Source organism: Dendrobates tinctorius, unplaced genomic scaffold (genome assembly GCF_039654945.1).
Source record: "Dendrobates tinctorius isolate UK_male_01 unplaced genomic scaffold, ASM3965494v1 ptg000143l, whole genome shotgun sequence".
In the NCBI taxonomy this organism is placed as follows: domain Eukaryota; kingdom Metazoa; phylum Chordata; class Amphibia; order Anura; family Dendrobatidae; genus Dendrobates; species Dendrobates tinctorius.
Genome location: NW_027361810.1, coordinates 41661874 through 41683772, shown reverse-complemented (window position 1 = coordinate 41683772; position 21899 = coordinate 41661874). Strand labels below are relative to the sequence as shown.

Sequence of the window (21899 nt, the reverse complement as noted above, 5' to 3'; positions counted from 1 at the left end):
ATATATCAACCACCAAGGGGGGACAAGATCACACTCCCTAATGAAAGCGGCGAGCGACATTCTGAGCAGAGCAGAGGAACACCTGCACTCCTTGACAGCCTTACACATAAAAGGGGCAGAAAATATAGAGGCAGATTTTCTGAGTCGCAATACCCTGAGGCAAGGAGAATGGGTGCTAAATCGGTCCATTTTTCAAAAAATAACGCAGCTTTGGGGGAACCAGTAATAGACCTCTTTGCCAACAAGCACAACAGGCAAACAGGTTTTGCTCTCTAAACCCGAGGGAAAAGCCATGGGCAGTGGACTCATTGCACATCCAGTGGAACTTCAGGCTAGCTTATGCGTTCCGCCCCAGTGGCTCTGATCCCAACAGTTGTCAGGAAGATCAGAAATGATCAAGCCAGGGTGATTCTAATAGCCCCGTTTTGGCCGAAAAGGCCCTGGTTTTCTCTACTACAAAGAATGTCCCTCTCCAATCCATGGGTTCTGCCAGAAATCCCGGACCTACTAGCTCAAGGCCCAATATTCCACGCTCAGGTCAAGGGATTCCATCTGACGGCGTGGAATTTGAAAGGTCGCTTTTAATGGAGAGGGTTCTCCCCCGGGTTGGTGGCCACCCTGCTAAAGAGTAGGAAACCAGTGACGACTAACATCTACGGCAGAACATGGAATAAGTTGCTACAGTTCCTAGGTAAGCCGTTAGAAAAAGAACCCCCGATTAGTGCCATCCTGGAGTTCTTACAATCGGGGTTGCAGATGGGGGTTAGCGGTGAACACGCTTCAGGTTCAGGTGTCTGCACTAGGGGCGCTCTACAACTGCAAATTGGCATCAAATAGATGGGTATCCAGATTCATTAAATCCTGCCATAGAGCTAGGCCTATCCCAATACCCAGAATAGCCCCCTGGAATTTAAACCTAGTGCTAGAGGCCCTTACAAAGGAACCGTATGAGCCGTTACACCAGCTACCCCTAAAGTTTCTGACCCTAAAGACGATCATTTTAGTGGCCCTTACGTCAGCCCGCAGAATAAGCGACTTACAGGCTCTCTCGGTAAATCCACCTTATACACAAGTTTTTCAGGATAGGGTGGTGTTAAGAACAGACCCCGCTTATCTGCCTAAGGTAGAATCAGATTTCCATCGGGGTCAGGAGATTGTCTTCCTATCCTTCTGCAAGAATCCAAAAAATTCGGGGGAGGAAAAATTCCATAGTTTGGATGTTAAGAGAGCTCTATTAGAATACATATCTGTCACTAGCCAGTGGAGAAAGTCCCAGTCCCTATTCGTAGCTTTTCAGGGTGCCAGGAAAGGCTATGGGGTTTCGAAAGGGACTATTGCTAATGGATTAGGGAGGCCATTAGTGTAGCCTACTCAGCTAGTGGTATCCCGATTCCTGACGGCATCAAGGCTCATTCCACAAGAGCCGTGGCGACCTCCTGGGCTGAAAAGGCAGAGGTATCAATTGAACAGATTTGTAAGGCCGCTACCTGGGCCTCACCATCCACCTTCTTTAAGCACTATAGATTAAATCTATCCTCCTCTGCTGACATAACCTTTGGTAGAAGGGTGCTGCAAGCGGTGGCCCCTCCCTAAGGTGTTTCGTAGTCTCCAAAAATCTCTCAGGTGTGCTGTCATGGGTGAAGGGAAAACCACCATGGTTACTTACCGGTAGCCGGTTTTTCCGGAACCCATGACAGCACCCGTATATCCCCCCTTTTTCACCGTATGGGTGTGCACAGTTAGTAGGGTGCTTTTGAGTGATGTGGTGTTGGATTAGACATGTAACTAACCGGGAAGTCCTCTCAATGCTCTGTAACCCAACTGAAGCGGGGGAGAGGTGTCACCCTTATGTCTCAGTGGGTTCCTGTCCTGGCGGGGCGGATCCCTCTCTCAGGTGTGCTGTCATGGGTTGTGGAAAAACCAGCTACCGGTAAGTAACCATGGTGGTTTCTCTGCTGCAGATCTAGAAGTGCGCCAAAAACTGAGCTCTGTAGAACCCCGTCCACCCCACTGATTGGCAGCTTTCTGCATCCACTGTGCATAGGCAGAAAGCTGCCAATCAGTACTGGGTGCAGAGTATAGAAGGCTACATGTCAGCAGGTTTACGTTTCTTAATTCATGCGCATGGACTAAAGACTTTTTAATGCTGATAGATAATTGCTCTTCATTGGAATCCTTTGTGCCGTAAAGGATATGGACGTCCTCCGGAATACTTTTTTTTTGGGGGGGAGAGGGGGGCTAAAATTAATTTTTACAATTCTGAATCATTGAAAAGGAATGCACCAGTTTGTAATATTATCGCCTCTGTTTTATTGCCAGCTGCAGGATGAGTTAACTGAGAATCAGTCAGTCAGCTCATGTGTTCTTTCGAGCTCTTCTTGGTTGTTTTATGAACATAAGTTTCATGTGGTCATAAATCAGCTGACAGGAGGTAAGCGACCCGTACACTTTAGGTAGCTGTCGGACAAAAGGACGCTTCGACCGACAGTTTATCTGACTGCTATCTCCTCCCAGTCTTCAGTACACAGCAGCAGGGCTGTGGAGTCGGAGTCGGTATAAAATGGTCCGACTCTGACTCCTAAAATATATAATAAATTGGGTACAGTAGTTCAATGCAGAATATGCTGAATATTTTTTCATAGGGATTTGGGAAAGTTATGAAATGTCCTATAAATGACTGTTCTATTCCTGATCTAAGGCTACATTCACACACAGCGTTTTTGCTGCGTTTTTTGAGGATACGTTTTTCAGCTGCAAAAGCCGATCAGCTTTTTAAAAAACAGCATCACCTGAAAGGTTTTTGAGCTCATAGATAATGTTTTCAATAGCAAAAGCAGATTAGAAATCTGCTCTATCCATTTATCCATATCTGTCTATCCATATCTTATGTGTGCCAAAAAGAATGAAAGGTAGCACACAGACTAAAGCCCCCGTTACACACAGCGATATCGCTAGCAATATCGCTGTAAAGTCACCGATTTTGTGACGTTGCAGCGATATTGCTAGCGATATCGCTGCATGTGATACTTACCTCCGACCGGCTCCCCCGCTGGTTATCGCTGATCGCGCGAGAAGCTCCTGGATCATTCCTCGTCGGTCGCTTCCTGCGGCGCCGACGAGTGACGCATGGAGCCGGGCGGGAGGACGCAGGATCGCTGCGTCTGACAGGTAAGTAGCGATCCCCGTCCCCAGCGATGTCGCTGGTGAGATCTGCCTGTGTGGCAGCTCACTAGCGACCACTTAGCGATGTACCAGCGATCCTGACCGCGTCATATAGCTGGTCGGGATCACTGGTGCATCGCTAGGTGTAACGGTACCCTAACACTCCTTTTTTTTTTTTTTTTTTTTTTTTTTTATAGCACCAGTCAGGTACACCTCATAGCTGCCCAAAAGGACGCCCAGGACAAGCATTGCTCGTCTTCAGTAACACATCAACATCAATTGATAGTTGGAATAAATAGACTGCATTCACCACATCTTAAGGTGCAGGCTTTATTTTCAAGTGTAGGGGTGTGCAGTATAAGGTTCTGCAGCAGCTGAGGTGTGCAGTATGAGATTCTGCGGAACAGTATGAGGTTCTGCCCCCCCCCAGTTTTGATCCTGGCTAAAACCGTTTCTTATAGATATGGCGAACCCTCAGGTAACCCTAAATGAAGGTCAATGGACACAGGTGGCTGAATTGAAGAAATTGCTTAATCACCTATTTTAAAAATTACAAGCTGAGGATTTAATTCCTGGCATTTTCATAAGGGAGTGTAAGAACTTGCTATTCTGCCTGTCCCAAAGAGGAGATTTAATCGCAGATGGCATTTCTGCTTCAATGAAACGTAGAGAGACAAAGCTATTGGAAAATAGAAATTTTCTGGCAGCTGTTTATGTGGACCCAAGTCATCGTATATTGCTTGATGATCAACAGCTTACTAAAGGAAAAGAAGCTCTGACTGAAGTAGCAGTTAGGATGAGTGGCCTACAGGAGGACTGCCAGGCGCAAGAGGACTCGGGTCCTGACAGTGCTACTGCTACCATATCTTCATCCTCATCAGATGAGGAGTTTGAGTTTGACAAGTATTTGGATGACATGGAGCAGGCAAAGCGTTGCTGCAAGGAAAAAGATTTCACTCCGTCTCCTATAGCAAGCAGATTGACTATATTTCAGCACAATGTTTCACTTGCTCTCAAAGAAATAGAAAAATTCAACCGTTCATCAAAACTGACTGTGCATGAGGCAATTCCTTTTATACTTACTTGGAAATTGTTAGAGATGTTCCCATGTGGTTACGGCTTTGCCTCCAACCCAAGTTACTGTAGAGAGGTTGTTCTCTAGCCTTAAAATTATTAGGTCAGATGTGAGGTCATCTATGAAGGAGAATCTGATGGAAGCCATACAATTTCTCAGAACAAATTCATAGACTGCACAAATGTGATTTAGTATGTTTTTGTTGAAAACTGTTTTTTGCCACTTACATCGTTTATTACATAGTGTATATATATATGTAATCGATATTACATAGTGTATTACATATTTACAATTTATTACAGTTTTTTGTGTTCTAAAGTTGTATTCCAATAAATAGATATTATGTTCTATCTAAATGTCTTGATTATTGTATCACAAAAATGATTAAATGTCTGATGTCACATTGTACTACAATACATTTTTTACTTAAATATAAGCAATATATGTCGGAGTTGGAGTCAGTGTAAGGGAAATTGAGGAATCGGAGTCGCAGGTTTGGCTTACCGACTCCACAGCCCTGCACAGCAGTTCCTATGAGAGAGCCACTACCAGACATCTCTGTCAGCGGATTTTCTCTAAGACATTCTGAAATTGGTCATGTCGGATCCTTTGGTCCCCTGACATTTTCATGGGGTGGATCAGTCAGAAGGCCACCATTCACATTAGACTGTCAACCGAACCAGTCAATATCTGTGGGTTCAGCTGATCTTATTCTAATGTGGGCAGAGGCCTTCAGAAGAACGATGATAAAAGGTGTAAATGCTCCCGTTAGAATAAGCTCACTGATGGACTCTCAGTTAGATCATCTTGCAAGCCATTCTTTATATCACTCACTATAAGTGACATTCTTTTTAATCCTTTTCCAGATACCTGTCCAGTCTTATGATAAAGACATTCCCGGTCACCTCTACGCGGTTGCAGCACCGACTAATCAGCAAGGCAGAATCCTTAATGGAGGGCGGCGATAACTTCATAGATGTGCACAGCGTGCGTCGGATCGTCCAGTTTCTGTTACTTATGAAGTATGACTACCAGCCCCTCTTGGATAAATGCCATCAGATTTTTTTGCGGGACAAGAATAAAATGAGCACGGACACAATGTGCATCGTCAGCGGCCTGTACCGGCAAATGGCTTTCAAGCAGTACGAGTTTCAGGTGATGGCAAAGTCGTCTCTGCTCGAAATATCGAACCTATGGAACAATGCGGATCATTTCGGAAAAATATTTTGTGCCTTATTTCCGATGGCTTCTCAAGAGACAAGAAATAGGTGGGTGGCCCCTTAAAGGAACACTGTATCGGCCGTGAACCAGCAGAAAAAATCCCTTAACCCCTTAATGACCAGGGGTATTTTTGGTTTTACATTTTCATTTTTCCCTCCCCTTCTTTCCAGAGCCATAACTTTTTTATTTTTCTGTTTATATGGCCATGTGAGGGCTTATTTTTTTGCGGGACGAGTTGTACTTTTAAATGACATCATTGGTTTTACCATATCGTGTACTCGAAAACGGGAAAAAAATTCCAAGTGCGGTGAAATTGCAAAAAAAGTGCAATCCCACACTTGTTTTTTGCTTGGCTTTTTTGTTAGGTTCACTAGATGCTAAATCTCACCTGCCATTATGATTCTCCAGGTCATTACGAGTTCATAGACACCAAACATGTCTATGTCCTCTTTTATCTAAGTGGTGAAAAAAAATTCCAAAGTTTGCTAAAAAAAAAAAAAAAAAAAAAAAAATTGCGCAATTTTCCGAGACCCGTAGCGTCTCCATTTTTCATGATCTGGGGTCGGGTGAGGGCTTATTTTTTCCATGCCGGACTGACGTTTTTAATGATACCACTTTTGTGCAGATACGTTCTTTTGATCGCCCGTTATTGCATTTTAATGCAATGTCTTGGTGACCAAACAAACGTAATTCTGGTGTTTTTAATTTTTTTTCTCGCTACGCCGTTTAGCGATCGGGTTAATGCTTTTTTTTTATTGATCTGGCGATTCTGAACGCGGAGATACCTAATATGTGTATGTGGGATTTTTTTTTACTGTTTTATTTTGATTGGGGCGAAAGGGGGGTGATTTGAACTTTTAGGTTTTTTTAATTTTTTTTTATTTTTAAACATTTTTTTTTTTTTTACTTTTGGCATGCTTCAATAGCCTCCATAGGAGGCTAGAAGCTTGCGCAACCCGATCGGGCGATGAGCAGATCGCCCATATGTAGCAGATTTACTGCTGTGCTTTCAGCGCCGACCACCGGGTGGCGCTGAAAGCCATGTGCCTGGAACAACCATAGAGGTCTCATAGAGACCTCTGGTTGTCCAGGCAACATGACGCCGACCCCCGATCACGTGACGGGGGTCGGCGATGACGTCATTTCCGGCCCGGCGGCCGGAAATGCTATTTAAATGCCCGCTGTCAGCTTTGACAGCGGCATTTAACTAGTTAATAGGCGCGGGCGGACGGCGATTCCGCTCGCGCCTATTGCGGGCACATGTCAGCTGTTCATAACAGCTGACATGTCCCGGCTTTGATGCGGGCTCAGCGCCGGAGCCCTCATCAAAGCAGGGGAGATGTCTGATGATGGACTGTGTCCGTCATTGGACATTAAGGGGTTAAAGGGAATCTGTCACCCCTTTTTTGAGATATCATATAATGATATCATTCAATTGTGTGTCACATCAGGATTCTCTTAGTACTTTTGCTTCCCCCTGACCCCGCACCTTTCATGCATAAATACCATTTTTATATCGGTTCAGATGTATGTAAACTGCCGCTGTCCGGTCCGATGGGCGGGGCTTATTTACCTGCTCCCCCCCCCTGTCTTGCTCTACACAAGAAGAAATGCATAGAGCAAGACAGGGAGGGGGGAGCAGGTGAATAAGCCCCGCCCAGCAGACCGGACAGTGGCAGTTTACATACATCTGAACCGATATTAAAAAGGTATTGATGCATGAAAGGTGCGGGGTCAGGGGGAAGCAAAAGTACTAAGAGAATCCTTATGTGACACACAATTGAATGATATCATTATATGATATCTCAAAAAAGGGGTGACAGATTCCCTTTAATGCAATCATAATGCTCAAATAGAACTCGTATTTCCTAATTATAGGAACCTCCTAATTATTTTGTCGTCTAATCTAGGAATCCAGAACCGGAAACCAGTGCCAAATGATGTATTTGTAAAGGTCTGAGCTCCTTTTTTCCCTCCAGGCTTGAAGACGACCTTGTCATACTGGCAGATAAGATCCATCACATCAGTCTGGTGTATGTCCTGGAGACCATGGCGGAGGCTGAGTGCAAGAACCCAATCCTCATTCAGAAGTAAGTGGATTCTCTAAGCCGTGAATGATTTGTTGCTGGATCTTTCTCATCCTCAATGCTCATCCATTCATAGGACCCGGTTCAGTGGTTATATCGGTTCAGTGGTTATGTCGGTTCAGTGGTTATGTCAGTAATCTGTTGCCACCAGAATGGGAGCCTTGTGAACTGCTTCTTATCTGACGGCATTTTTTTTTTTCCTCCTTTCCTTTGGCATGGTGTAATTGTTGTGGAGTTGTGGAGCGAAGCGCAACATATCATGCCAAACCAGGGGGTAGGAGTCTGTCTGCAGGGCTCCTATCTGATAGCCACAGATCACTGACGAGGCCATTGGACCTTTCCTGCCGCATCTCTAATCGCCATTTCTGTGATCAGAATTTTGTCTGCAGTGGCTGGCCTCTCCTCCTAGCAAATAAGTACTGGGAGGTTTTACTTTTTCTTTTTTTTTTTTGCCTGATCCCTTTGATGTACAGACGGATGAGTCCGGAGGTGGATTTCTCCACTCTCCTCAATGCATGAGCGCCCCACTGAGCATCCAAGTCCATGGGGGGAATAGAGCGAGAGCGAGCTGATGGCCAGATGAACGCTTGGCCGACCCTTACAATGTATGGGACCTTTACAAACAAACCTATGAGCCGTTTTATATGGTGCATATTTGACGGTCATGCACACTCCTGAAGCACCTTTACACTAGAGCAGGGAACGGCCACCACTTATTGGAGACTTTGTGGGTCGTTTCCTATCCTATTGATGACATTGGTGCAGTGTGTTGTGTCATTTTTGCCATCAAACTTACAAAACCCCATATGTACATCAGTGGGGCTTGTGGTCCTGGTGAGATTTGTCATGCCACACACGGCACACTGTGTGGGAGCGTCTGTTGTGGATGGAGGACGTGGCGCGGCTGTGGATGGAGTCTTATTATGTTGCTTGATGACGTGTGATCTTTTCCTTTTTCTCTCCATTCAGGATCTGCTCCGCCATCCAGGACAATCTGGATCTTTACCATCGACTGTATCTATGTAAGATCACAGATGCCGTGGTGTGCCTGCCCTGCCAAAACTATCAACTGTTTGCTGATCTACAGAAACGTCTAACTGCGTAAGTGCAATCTCCATGTACGTGTGGGGAGTAGTCGGGTTAAAGGGACATGTGAACGGCAATGGCGCTGAGTTTACCATGCGGGTAAGAGAAGGTGACTACTAATAATCCAAACCTATGCCTTGTATACAGTGGGGGCCATGAGCGGACACAGGCAGCAGAGACCCCTGTGCAAGAGCAATATCTGGACCATTTGCAGCTGGATAGCTCCTTATAATGCACATTTCCACCTGGTTTGGAGGTGGTAGTGGCCCCCTTAACTCTCGGACCCCTGTGCGGCTGCACTTATTGCACCAATGGTATGTCCGCCCCTGGTCAAGGTGACATCGGGGAATCCTCCAGCGTGCATACACTCTATGTAACTGCAGAAGGCTGTGCGCGCTCACTGACCTCTCTATTCTGCTGTGGCTGCTCGCTCCATGGAAAGAGGCAGAAGTGTGGCGAGCAAGAAGCGTTAACGAGGAGGAGGAGAGGGAGGAAAATCACATGAACGCAGCAGAGAGGAGAGATATCTGTGAGCGCGTGTGGACTGGCTCCTGCTGTTGCCTTGTGTGCTCGCACTTGCTCTCCCCAAGCGAGCGCTGTCAATCAACACAGAGAGCGGAGGCTTTTCTTGCTAATTGAGGAGGCAAAAATATCTTGGCCGTGTCAACAACGGACACCCGAATTTTAACACACATGCTTTATATGCTCATCAATGACAGCGTTTATTACTACAAACGTATGGGTTTTATAAGGACTAAGTGACTACAGGCTTATTTTAATTCGGGATTTTGGAGTGACACTCATCACAAAGTTTTGTTTTTTTTTTGTTTGTTTTTTTATATGTGGAAGTTTTGTTCTTTATATCTTTTATTTTAACTTTTGCCTGGGGAAACAAAAAAAAAATAAAGTCTGCGTTAATATGTTTTGGGGTTTTGATGGCTTCTTTTTGTTCCCTTTCTCACATTTATAAATTATTTGATTCTGAGATGGTGACTTTTTTTGATGCCTTAAATTTCCCTTCCCATAGCTATATGAAGACATCTTATGTCCCGTCCATGGTGGTTATGATGACCAGATCACTTTCGCTGCTGACCCTTACTAGAGTGGATGAAGCCGTCCTTACTAAGATTGACGACGTCATTCCCCAGTGTGACCTCAGCGACCTGAATGGCATCGCGAACAGCGTCATCCGGTGGTTACAGCCCGTCCAGCTGTCCAGGCAGAATAAATCCGGGATGTATGAGAAACTCCTCCATAAAGTGAGCCGATACGGACTGGAGAGAGTCAAGAATATGGACGACATTGATAATCTGTTGAATGAGCTGACATACGTGATGAACGGGCAGTGGCTGCAGAATATGCTGATAGATGACATCCTGCTCACCTGCCAGCGCCTGCTGCACCAGGTCACCTGGAAGAACGCACCGTTCCTGGCGCTGATTATTAGTTACTGTAATACTCTGTGTCCTCCGGTTCTGGACAAGATCGCAGAAGTCACCATGGAGAACGTCACAAAGGTAGTAGCCCCGTGGGTTCAGATTGTAAGGCCAGTCACTGGCCCAAACCAGACATCGGGTGGTCAAAGATCTATTCAGTCTGAGCACCTGTCAGCTCTCCAGTCCTGTGTGTTACCCTATAATACTCCCCATGTAATAATTATTCTGTAGCATCTTTTCTTTGTTGTTGTTCCTCTGTTATTCCTCCAGGAAATCCTTAAAGGCTTGCTCTTATCTTAGGTCTTTGGAAGCACACCACTCCCCTGCCTCCCGGCTTCTTGCTTGGTGGTGGTACAGTGGTGCACCCCTAAGGTCCAAATGGCCCACAGCGGCAGATGTGCACACTGCTTGTCTGGGAAACCGGACACTTCTAACAAGCTGCAGAAGTGGCTGGCAACCTAGACAATGAGCAGTAAATTTTAGAACTAAAAACCCTTCCATTATTGTAAACATACAAGAAAATAAAACGCCACACCGGATGAAAGAACAAAAAAAAAAAACGGACATGCAAATTAAAAATAGATGAAAATCTGATCCAGTACATTGATAGCAAACAGACCATTTTTTTCTGGGACCACCTTATCATTAGCTAACACTGATGACCCAGCAGTAGCAGATTGATGGGAGTAGTGCTCCCCTGAGCTGTGATTATCGGGGACACTGAATTGCACTGATGAGGTATCCTTAGGAAAGATCATCAATGCTGTCATTGCAGAAATCCCTTCTCCGCAGCTTTAGTCATAACTATTTACTGGACTATGTCATGTACACACTGTGCTAATGAAGACAATTTGTCAGATTAATAATGTGTTTTTTTTTTTTTTAAAGATTTATCCCACGGACTTGAACAGAGTTTTATATGCCTTTGTCAATCTGGGCTACGATCCCCCACGAGAAGAAGAATTGTTTACAATGTGCATTCAGCATATTCTCGCTAATCTGAGTAAGTATTCATTGTATTCTCGGTATAAGTGGAGCTATGGCCACGCTTCAGGAGTAATCACAGTCTTGGAAGCTTAAAGAGACACATTCTTCTACCTCTGAGTTGCAAAAAGTGGAAATATGCAAAAAATCTACATTATCATTAACAAGCTGCAGATTAGAAAATCTAAATCCCACAACTTTGTTTTTAATTTTAGAACACCGTAGTTGTTCTCCACGTGCACTCAGGAAGCCAGACACATCTTCCTCAGTCGGCCTCACGTCAGCCAGACGAGACCTTCCATATGGACCAACCGTGTCCAAGCATTCCCTCATGTGACCTACCCTGGCCACCTTATATGGTCCGTAGCCACGCCCACCGGATCACATGGCTATGACCTCATCACAGGTCCTTCAACCACTCATACACATACTTTACTATGACGTTTTAGACACCCGCCCCTAGGTGTGTCTGTAGGTGATTGATCCCACCCGTCTCACCAATCACCTGAAGACTTCTCCCTAACACATTGGAACAAAAGATCAGCTCTGCTGATCAGCACATAATCAAGCCTTCATCCCAAGACCACCCACCTTGGGATACATAATGGTCATTTAGAACCCTGCTCCTGTTACCACTCTGGACATGGCTATCCGTCCGTCCTGGGACACACACACAGCGCCCCCTAGTGGACACAGTGGTCACTACACCACAGTGTGTGTGTGTGTGTTTGTATATATATAATATTGTACCGGTAATGTGTGTTTATATACTGTATACATAGTATATATCTTTTTTTATTTTAAGTAACGTTGACATTAGGTCCGTGTAAAAAGAAAAAAACGGTTCTCTATACCGCCACACTGATTGACATGGGTCCGAGTGCTTTTCATTTTTTCCACGGACAGCACCTGGACCGAAATACAGTCATGTGAGCGTTGCCATAATGTTATACATTCATTACCTTTATGTATTGGAAACTTTCCTAAAATAATTTTAATAAAGTTGCTACATAATCCCATATTATGATCCTGAGCTGCAGAATATTTATTTTCCCCACCGCTGTCCAACCTATCATCAGACTACAAGCTGCCACGTACAGCAGTCATTGCTCTGCTCATGACACAGGTTCCCCTTAAACAAACATTTCCTGCATAAGAATTCTACCATTTTCTAATCTATTTCTTCCTTTCTGACCAAGAAGATGAAGCTATTGTAGCGGAGTGACATCGCCGCACCTACACATTGTAAGCCCTAGGAATCAGACACATTCCATAAGGCTCCGTTCACCTCTGTGTCATCTGATCCCAGCGGCGTCTGTCATACCCCATTGGCTTCTGACTTTTTGACTGATACCGCTCCACGCAATGTGATTTGTATCTTTTCTATTAAAAACGCCGTAATCCGTAGCAGCACTGCCGGTGCAGATGTGAACAGATCCTTAAAAATGAATGGAATTTGCCCAGAAGGGTCGGGCTGATTTCTCCTCCTGAACACATACCTTATTCTTAAAGAGTGACTGTCGATTTTGGAATATATCCCATCAGAGAAATTTGCTACTTTCCCCTTCTTTCAATCTCAACAGATTTTCCCATTACTGTGAAACTGTGAGATAGGTTGGTGCTTATAAAATTCTATGGAGAGGAGGTGGAGGCGGACACAGACTTTCTGCTGCAAGTTTTTCTGAATTTGTCAATTACACTTTTCCATGGAACTTTACAAGCACCAACTGTCATCTATCTCTGTAATGGGAGAATTTACTCGTGAATTGAGAATGGAAAATCAGTCAAGGAGGAGAAAAAAAAAGCCGATTTGTCTGATAAGATTTTTTGGGGTTATTTTTATGGATGCTATTGATTTTTTTAAATAAAAATTAAAACTCTTTATTACTTCAGCTTCAACGCACATCAGAAATGAAAAAAAAAAATAGTTATATCTGGATTTGTCCCAATATATCACAACAAATATGGCACTTCAAACACAGTATACTCAAGTGGACTCACAAGACCCGTAGTCCAAAGAAGCGAACCATAAGTAGTAAAAACATTAGATTTTATTGAAAGTTATTAAAATACAAAGGAAGTTAAAGGAAAAACCAAGTGTCCAGTCGGGGGAGGCTCTCAAAACGGCACATAGAAAAAATAATAAGCCAGCTAATCCAGTATAGCAAATCCCCACATGAAGTCAATCATCATTATAAGAAACACAATAGCCAGCTTCAATATAAACTATAAGTAAAAAAAACCCCAACACTAGCAACACTAGCACCTATCACAGGGGAGGAACTCCCTATGTATATTATAACCATGCTGCAAAAATACCACCTAAGGGATGCAGTGAAAACCTAACATCTTCACTATGTGAATTCCTCCATGGATAATCAAGCAAGGTTCCACGGTTACAAAATAACACCAGAAGTAATGAATAGTGTTAGGCGTCGGATTTCTGCGTTTACTCTGCAGGGATCCAGACCCTCACATTCTGCAGTCTCCTGCTATTTATCTACTGCAGAGGAGATTGCCTTGCAGCAAATCTCTCCTGAGGCTAAGTCCTTCTGCCCTCCTACTGAGCATGCTCATGGGACAGTCTCCCATTGGAGATTGGGAGTCATGTGCTCAGGTCCCGCTCCAGATCTCATTGGTCCATCTCAGAGATCTGGAGGCTTGCGGAAGGTCCCGGCTGCTATAAAAGGCGTGCATGGCTGTTCCGCCATGCGCTAGTATAGACTTACTTGCTGCTGTGTGTATGAGGACGGATGTATGATTCTGGTGAATGACTCATTATAAACCCCTTCCCACTGATATTACGTATGTGGTCAGGGACTGAGTTAGAATCAGCGCCAGCGCTCCTCTGCTGCAACATCCACAGCTGCTAGCGTCCGACATTGCGCTTGCGTCATAGCTTTGTCGTTTAGCGGCAGTGTCCACGCCGCGTTGCAGTAGCAGCTCTCCTTAGCGTCCGCAGCTGCGACGCCGCACACACGGTAGATCTAGACGGACGTAGTGCCGCTGTCTTGGGCTACTCTTGTGCCTGGATACCGTGTGTGTATTTATACTGAGTACTGTGACCTCAACAGGCTCAGTCTGTGCATTTTTGTTTAGTTGGCATCTCTGTGACTTAACAGAGATTGCTCTGCGCACCTGAGTGACGTTTAACCCTGTGCGCATTACCGCCATATTGCTCCTGCCACCACTTAGCAGCGGTTATATCACCTACTGCACGGTGGACCCCGAGTGGCGAACGCACTTAATTATTATTTTTATTTAGTGCGTTCCGCCGTTCCTAACAGAATAGATAATATTACCTGCTGTGCAGTAAGACAGGGACCAGTGTTGGGTCCCTGTGTTACTGCACATTTTAAAAGGGTCTCCGCTCCTCCCCTAGACACCCCCCGGGAAGAAGCTAGGGCGAAACCCGCGTTGGGGTGAGGGAGGTCTCTCGGTCGGCTCTGGCCCCAACACTGGGCCCTGTCTTACTGCACAGCAGGTATTATTATCTATTCATTACTTCTGGTGTTATTTTGTTACCGTGGAACCTTGCTTGATTATCCATGGAGGAATTCACATAGTGAAGATGTTAGGTTTTCACTGCATCCCTTAGGTGGTATTTATACAGTATGGTTTGATATACATAGGGAGTTCCTCCCCTGTGACAGGTCCTAGTGTTGGGGTTTTTTTTACTTCCCCTTATAGTTTATATTGAAGCTGGCTATTGTGATTCTTATTATGATGATTGACTTCATGTGGGGATTTGCTATACTGGATTAGCTGGCTTATTATTTTTTCTATGTGCGGTTTTCAGAGCAGCCCCCCTACTGGACACTTGGTTTTTCCTTTAATTTCCTTTTGTATTTTAATAATTTTCAATAAAATCTAGTGTTTTTACTACTTTTGGTTCGCTTCTTTGGACTACGGGTCTTGTAAGTCCACTTGAGTGAGTATGAAAAAAAAGTATAAGATAATAGTTGTGTTATTTTACCTTCCAGACTCCTTCCCTCCTCATCTCTTGGTTCTGGTGGGCTTCACTTTTGCCGTTGCGCAGTATTTTCCAGAAGATCTGATTAAAGCCATTTTCAATATTGGTTTCCTAACTAAATTGGATTCCGAACTGGACAGTAAGTGTCATGTGGGTGAATACTCCAGCGTTTTCCATTTAGGTTCTATATTGGTCATGTTGCCCCCTAGGCCTAAGGCCGGGCATACATACGAGAGCCTTTGACCTCTCAGAACCATGCATGCTCTTGTCATCTGAGCGTGCGTCTTTATTTTAATAGGGTAAGGGATCAGGCTGCAAACATGCCGCATCCTCCTTTCTACAACATCTGTCATCAGGGTCGGCTGATATTAATCTAATTTTTCTGTGCAGCTTTACCTGCATTACCCAACCTGATGCGAGACCCGGCACACAAAGCCTAATACCATATAAAAAGATAATAAAGTTTTTATCCAACCCTTGCACAACTGGGCGTTTTTCTTTTTTATTATTATTATTTTTTGATATTTCTTTTCTATTCTTCTACTTTCAATTTTCAATGTTAATTTATTTTTGTTATTTTTGTGCAAGATGAATTGTAATTAATTCAGTTTACCATACAGCTCTGGCAAAAATTAAGAGACCACTGCAAAATGTTCCGTTTGTCTGATTTTTCTCTTTATAGTTATATTTTTGAGTAAAATGTAAATTGCTCTTTTATTCTATAAACTACTGACATGTCTTCAAATTTCCAAGCACTATATTTTGTATTATCAGAAAATGAGAAATGGTCAAAAGAACAAAAAAATGCAGTGCTTGCAGACCTCAAATAATGCTAAGAAAACAAGTTCATAATCATTTAGAAACAACAATACTAATGTTTTAACTCAGGAAGAGTTCAGAAATCAATATTTTGTGGAATAACCATGATTTTTAATCACAGCATTCATGCGTCTTGGCTGCTTTCCACCAGCCTTTCACACTGCTTTTGAGTGACCTTATGACTCTCCTGGTACAAAAATTTAAGCAGTTCTTCTTTGTTTGATGGCTTGTGACTATCCATCTTCCTCTTGATTAAATTCCAGAGGTTTTCAATGGGGTTCAGGTCTGGAGATTGGGCTGGCCATGACAGGGATTTGATGTGGTGCACCTTCATCCACACATTGATTGACCTAGCTGTGTGGCATGGCACATTGTCCTGCTGTAAAAACCAGTCCTCAGAGTTGGGGAACATTGCCTGAGCAGAAGGAATCAACTGTTTTTCCAGGATAACCTTGTATGTGGCTTGATTCACACATCCTTCGCAAAGATAAACCTGCCCAATTCCAGCCTTGCTGAAGCATCTACAGATCACTGATCCTCCACCAAATTTCACAGTGGGTGCAAGACACTGTGGCTTGTACACCTCTCCAGGTCTCCGTCTAACCATTAGACGACCAGGTGTTGGGCAAAGCTAAAAATTTGACTCCTCAGAGAAGATTACCTTACTCCAGTCCTCTATGGCCCAATCCTTATAGTCTTTGGCAAACTTCAGCCTGGCTCTCCTTTGCTTCTCATTGATGAAAGCCTTTTTTTCTAGCTTTACATGACTTGAGCCCTGCCTCTAGGAGCCTGTTACGAACTGTTCTTGCCGTGCACTTCACCCCAGCTGCCATTTGCCATTCCTTTTGTAGGTCACTTGATGTCATCCCGCGGTTGCTGAGTGACATTCGAATAAGATGACAGTCATCCCGGTCAGTGGAGAGTAATTTTTGCTCTCTGCCGGTCTGTAGCTTTGTTGTCCTCAATGTCTGCTGCTTAACCTTGTTGTAATGGACTGCCGTCTTATAAATTTTAAGGATGGAGGCAACATGACGCTCGCTGTATCCATCTGCTAGGAAAGCCAGAATTGAGCCCTTCTTTTCCACACTCAAGACTTAACTTTTAACCATGCCAAAGGGGGTGAAAATAAGTTTTTTCATTCCTATTACTTTTGGGATATTACTAGCACTTGTTTTGCCATCCAGCTTGTCCTATAGCAAGAGGATTGTGAATGTCACAGCAGGGTTTTTTATACTTTCCTTCATTAAATAAGATTTGGTTCAGGTGATCACCTAATGAGAAGCACATTAAGTAGAATGAGGTGTACTCTGGTTGGGATTCAACTGACACTGGAAAGGAATGGCTGTCAGACATGTAGAGAAGCTGATTTTTACAAAACTGCAGTGGGCTCTTAATTTTTGCCAGAGCTGTATAATGCACAAAAAAAAAATTCCAAGTGCAGTGAAATGGTTTAAAAAAAAGACACAATTCTGCCATTTTTTTTATTTTATGAGATGTAAAAATAACCCAGCAGTGTAATTCTTCAAGTCGGTACAATTGTGCAGATAGCAAACATTTATACTTGTGTCTTGTTTGTTTGTTTGTTTTTTGTTTTTTTTTTCGACGGAGGGGTGGGGGCTTAGGTTTCTTTATATTTCAGTGGACACAAGAAAATCAGAAATGTTTGTGCATTAACATTTTTAAGTTTGTCACACCTTTTTCTGAGATCTGGAAGTTTGGGTTTTTTTTTTCACCCATTGTTCCATTGTTGGACCCATTGTTTTAGACCTTGATTTTCGAGCAGATGTTGGGGAAATGAGGATGGGGGATGTTTGATATCAACCAACTTGATGCCTTACCCTATTGAAATAAAGATGCACGCTCAGATGATAAGAGCATACATGGTTGTGGGAGGTCAAACAAGATTGCCACAATTTTGGGGTGCGTAAAACCTTTTATATATGTGTTCACCTATGTAAAAAAAAAAATCTCTCTCTCTCTCTGTGTAGAGAGAGAGAGAGAGAGAGAGATATGGATAATAGTAAAAATCTCCTATGTCACCTAAAACTTTACAAGAGTACCAAACAAGCTGATGACAATAATAGCCTTTAATAGGCCCCCGCTGCAGTAATAACCCATTGGCCACCCCATGGTCTCTTGGGGGGTGGGGTACAGTGGGTGCCGGGGCGTTCATATGATACGATCACATCACTTAAATGTCACTGTCAATGATTACTAGATGCATTTAAGTCCCTAAACAGCAGCAATTTGAAGCTAGTGCCAGTCATAATGATAGAGGTGGGTGCTGGCTGTGTAACACCTCTGGCACCCGCTATGTACGGCGCAGGCTCAGTATCACACGTTGGGAATGCTTTTGATTTCTGTGTGTTTGTAGATTTTCTCTTTCTTCACTATTTATATTATTTTTTAGCTTTTCTGCCTGACAAAAGTTCCAAGATACGAATGCGCCTGATGCAATTAAATCGGGCGGTTTGTCTCGAGTGCCCGGAATACCAAGTCCCATGGTTTCACGAAGAATACTGTCGACAGATAAAGCAAAGAGGTGCGGGGCTCGTTTTATTGATTTCGTTGTTTGTTTTTTTATTCTTAAAAAAAAAAATTATTGGGCGACACGTGGTAAAAAAAATTAGCTCTCAAATTCCAGTGCCGGCTCCCAGCTGCGGCTCTGGTCTCAGTGTTTTGACAGTGATGTTGCATTAACAGCACTCAGCACCACTGCAGCCAATCACCGAGCACAGAGGCTCTGCCGTCTATCTCGCTGAGCTTAGTGATTGACTACAGCGGTGATTTGGGCTGTTGGACATGACATCACCACTGTAGCCAAAACAGTGAGACCGGAACAGCAAGAGGGAACGGGCACTGAAACTGGGGAGGACAAGTACCTGCTCGGTTTGTTATTTTAGAGTGTCTGGGTCCTCTTTTTTGAAAGTGAACAACCCCTTTAATATTCATCACTGCAAAATTATATAGTGCGATTTATGGGTATGTAATAAGGAATAATGAAACTCCTTAGAATATAAAAAAGTCTTTTTTTTTTTATTCTTTTTTGCTCAGATGGTAACAGCAAGAGATCCATATACCATCAAATCCACTTATTTCTCGGAGATCTCTTTGGTGGAGTTAATTATGCCAAGATGTTTGTGACTACTCCATATTATTACACAGTAGGTAAGATTGTGAAATATAAAAAAAAAATATATATATATATAATATATATGTAATATAGTGTGTGTATGTGTGTGTATATATATATATATATATTACAGACCAAACGTTTGGACACGCCTCATTCAAAGAGTTTACTTTATTTTCTTGACTGAAAATTGTAGATTCACTTTGAAGGCATCAAAACTATGAATTAACAATGTGGAAGTATGTAATTAACAAAAAAGTGTGAAACAGCCGAAAATATGTCTTATATTCTAGGTTCTTCAAAGTAGCCACCTTTTTGCTTTGATTTCTGCTTTGCACACTCTTGGCATTCTCTTGATGAGCTTCAAGAGGTAGTCACCGGAAATGGTTTTCACTTCACAGGTGTGCCCTGTCAGGTTTAATAAGTGGGATTTCTTGCCTTATAAATGGGGTTGGGACCATCAGTTGTGTTGTGCAGAAGTCTGGTGGATATACAGCTGATAGTCCTACTGAATAGACTGTTAGAACTTGTATTATGGCAAGAAAAAGGCAGCTAAGTAAAGAAAAATGAGTGGCCATCATTACTTTAAGAAATGAAGGTTAGTCAGTCCGAAAAATTGGGAAAACTTTGAAAGTGTCCCCAAGTGCAGTGGCAAAAACCATCAAGCGCTACAAAGAAACTGGCTTACATGAGGACCGCCCCAGGAAAGGAAGACCAAGAGTCACCTCTGCTGCGGAGGATAAGTTCATCCGAGTCACCAGCCTCAGAAATCGCAGGTTAACAGCAGCTCAGATTAGAGACCAGGTCAATTCCACACAAAGTTCTAGCAGCAGACACATCTCTACAACAACTGTTAAGAGGAGACTTTGTGCAGCAGGCCTTCATGGTAAAATAGCTGCTAGGAAACCACTGCTAAGGACAGGCAACAAGCAGAAGAGACTTGTTTGTGCTAAAGAACACAAGGAATGGACATTAGACCAGTGGAAATCTGTGCTTTGGTCTGGTGAGTTCAAATTTGAGATCTTTGGTTCCAACGACCGTGTCTTTTTGCGACGCAGAAAAGGTGAACGGATGGACTCTACATGCCTGGTTCCCACCGTGAAGCATGGAGGAGGAGGTGTGATGGTGTGGGGGTGATTTGCTGGTGACACTGTTGGGGATTTATTCAAAATTGAAGGCATACTGAAGCAGCATGGCTACCACAGCATCTTGCAGCGGCATGCTATACCATCCGGTTTGCGTTTAGTTGGACCATCATTTATTTTCAACGGGACAATGACCCGAAACACACCTCCAGGCTGTGTAAGGGCTATTTGACCAAGGAGAGTGATGGGGTGCTACGCCAGATGACCTGGCCTCCACAGTCACCAGACCTGAACCCAATCGAGATGGTTTGGGGTGAGCTGGACCGCAGAGGGAAGGCAAAAGAGCCAACAAGTGCTAAGAATCTCTGGGAACTCCTTCAAGACTGTTGGAAGACCATTTCCAGTGACTACCTCTTGAAGCTCATCAAGAGAATGCCAAGAGTGTGCAAAGCAGTAATCAAAGCAAAAGGTGGCTACTTTTGGTCTGTACTGTGTGTGTATGTATGTATGTATGTATGTATGTATGTATATATATATATATATATATATATATATATATATATATATATATACACACAGTTGTGGCCAAAAGTATTGACACCCCTGCAATTTTGTCAGATAATGCTAAGTTTCTTCCTGAAAATGATTGCAAACACATTCTTTGGTATTATTATCTTCATTTAATTTTTCTTAAATGAAAAAACACAAAAAGAGTTGTCCTAAAGCCAAATTGGATATAATTCCACACCAAACATAAAAAAGAGGGTGGACAAAAGTATTGGCACTGTTCGAAAAATCATGTAATGCTTCTCTAATTTGTGTAATTAACAGCACCTGTAACTTACCTGTGGCACCTAACCGGTGTTGGCAATAACTAAATCACACTTGCAGCCAGTTGACATGGATTAAAGTTGACTCAACCTCTGTCCTGTGTCCTTGTGTGTACCACATTGAGCATGGAGAAAAGAAAGAAGACCAAGAACTGTCTGAGGACTTGAGAAACCAAATTGTGAGGAAGCATGAGCAATCTCATGGCTACAAGTCCATCTCCAAAGACCTGAATGTTCCTGTGTCTACCGTGCGCAGTGTCATCAAGAAGTTTAAAGCCCATGGCACTGTGGCTAACCTCCCTAGATGTGGACGGAAAAGAAAAATTGACAAGAGATTTCAACGCAAGATTGTGCGGATGTTGGATAAAGAACCTCGACTAACATCCAAACAAGTTCAAGCTGCCCTGCAGTCCGAGGGTACAACAGTGTCAACCCGTACTATCCGACGGCGTCTGAATGAAAAGGGACTGTATGGTAGGAGACCCAGGAAGACCCCACTTCTTACCACGAGACATAAAAAAGCCAGGCTGGAGTTTTCCAAAACGTACCTGAAAAAGCCTAAAACGTTTTGGAAGAATGTTCTCTGGTCAGATGAGACAAAAGTAGAGCTTTTTGGGCAAAGGCATCAACATAGAGTTTACAGGAGAAAAAAGAGGCATTCAAAGAAAAGAACACGGTCCGTACAGTCAAACATGGCAGAGGTTCCCTGATGTTTTGGGGTTGCTTTGCTGCCTCTGGCACTGGACTGCTTGACCATGTGCATGGCATTATGAAGTCTGAAGACTACCAACAAATTTTGCAGCATAATGTAGGGCCCAGTGTGAGAAAGCTGGGTCTCCCTCAGAGGTCATGAGTCTTCCAGCAGGACAATGATCCAAAACACACTTCAATAAGCACTAGAAAATGGTTTGAGAGAAAGCACTGGAGACTTCTAAGGTGGCCAGCAATGAGTCCAGACCTGAATCCCATAGAACACCTGTGGAGAGATCTAAAAATGGCAGTTTGGAG

General features: G+C 43.5%; 1 protein-coding gene across 4 annotated transcripts in view; it reads left to right on the top strand.

The window, feature by feature from the left end:
• LOC141049389 (FAST kinase domain-containing protein 1, mitochondrial-like) overlaps positions 1-21899 on the top strand; it is a 35034-nt gene that overhangs the window by 9453 nt on the left and 3682 nt on the right. For all 4 annotated transcript variants that reach the window (XM_073545817.1, XM_073545815.1, XM_073545816.1 and 1 more), the window contains 8 exons: positions 5104-5505; positions 7438-7548; positions 8515-8646; positions 9659-10148; positions 10956-11070; positions 15035-15163; positions 18254-18385; positions 18898-19011. In XM_073545817.1, the coding sequence (XP_073401918.1) occupies positions 5104-5505; positions 7438-7548; positions 8515-8646; positions 9659-10148; positions 10956-11070; positions 15035-15163; positions 18254-18385; positions 18898-19011 (1625 nt within the window). The remainder of the gene's footprint in view (positions 1-5103; positions 5506-7437; positions 7549-8514; positions 8647-9658; positions 10149-10955; positions 11071-15034; positions 15164-18253; positions 18386-18897; positions 19012-21899) is intronic.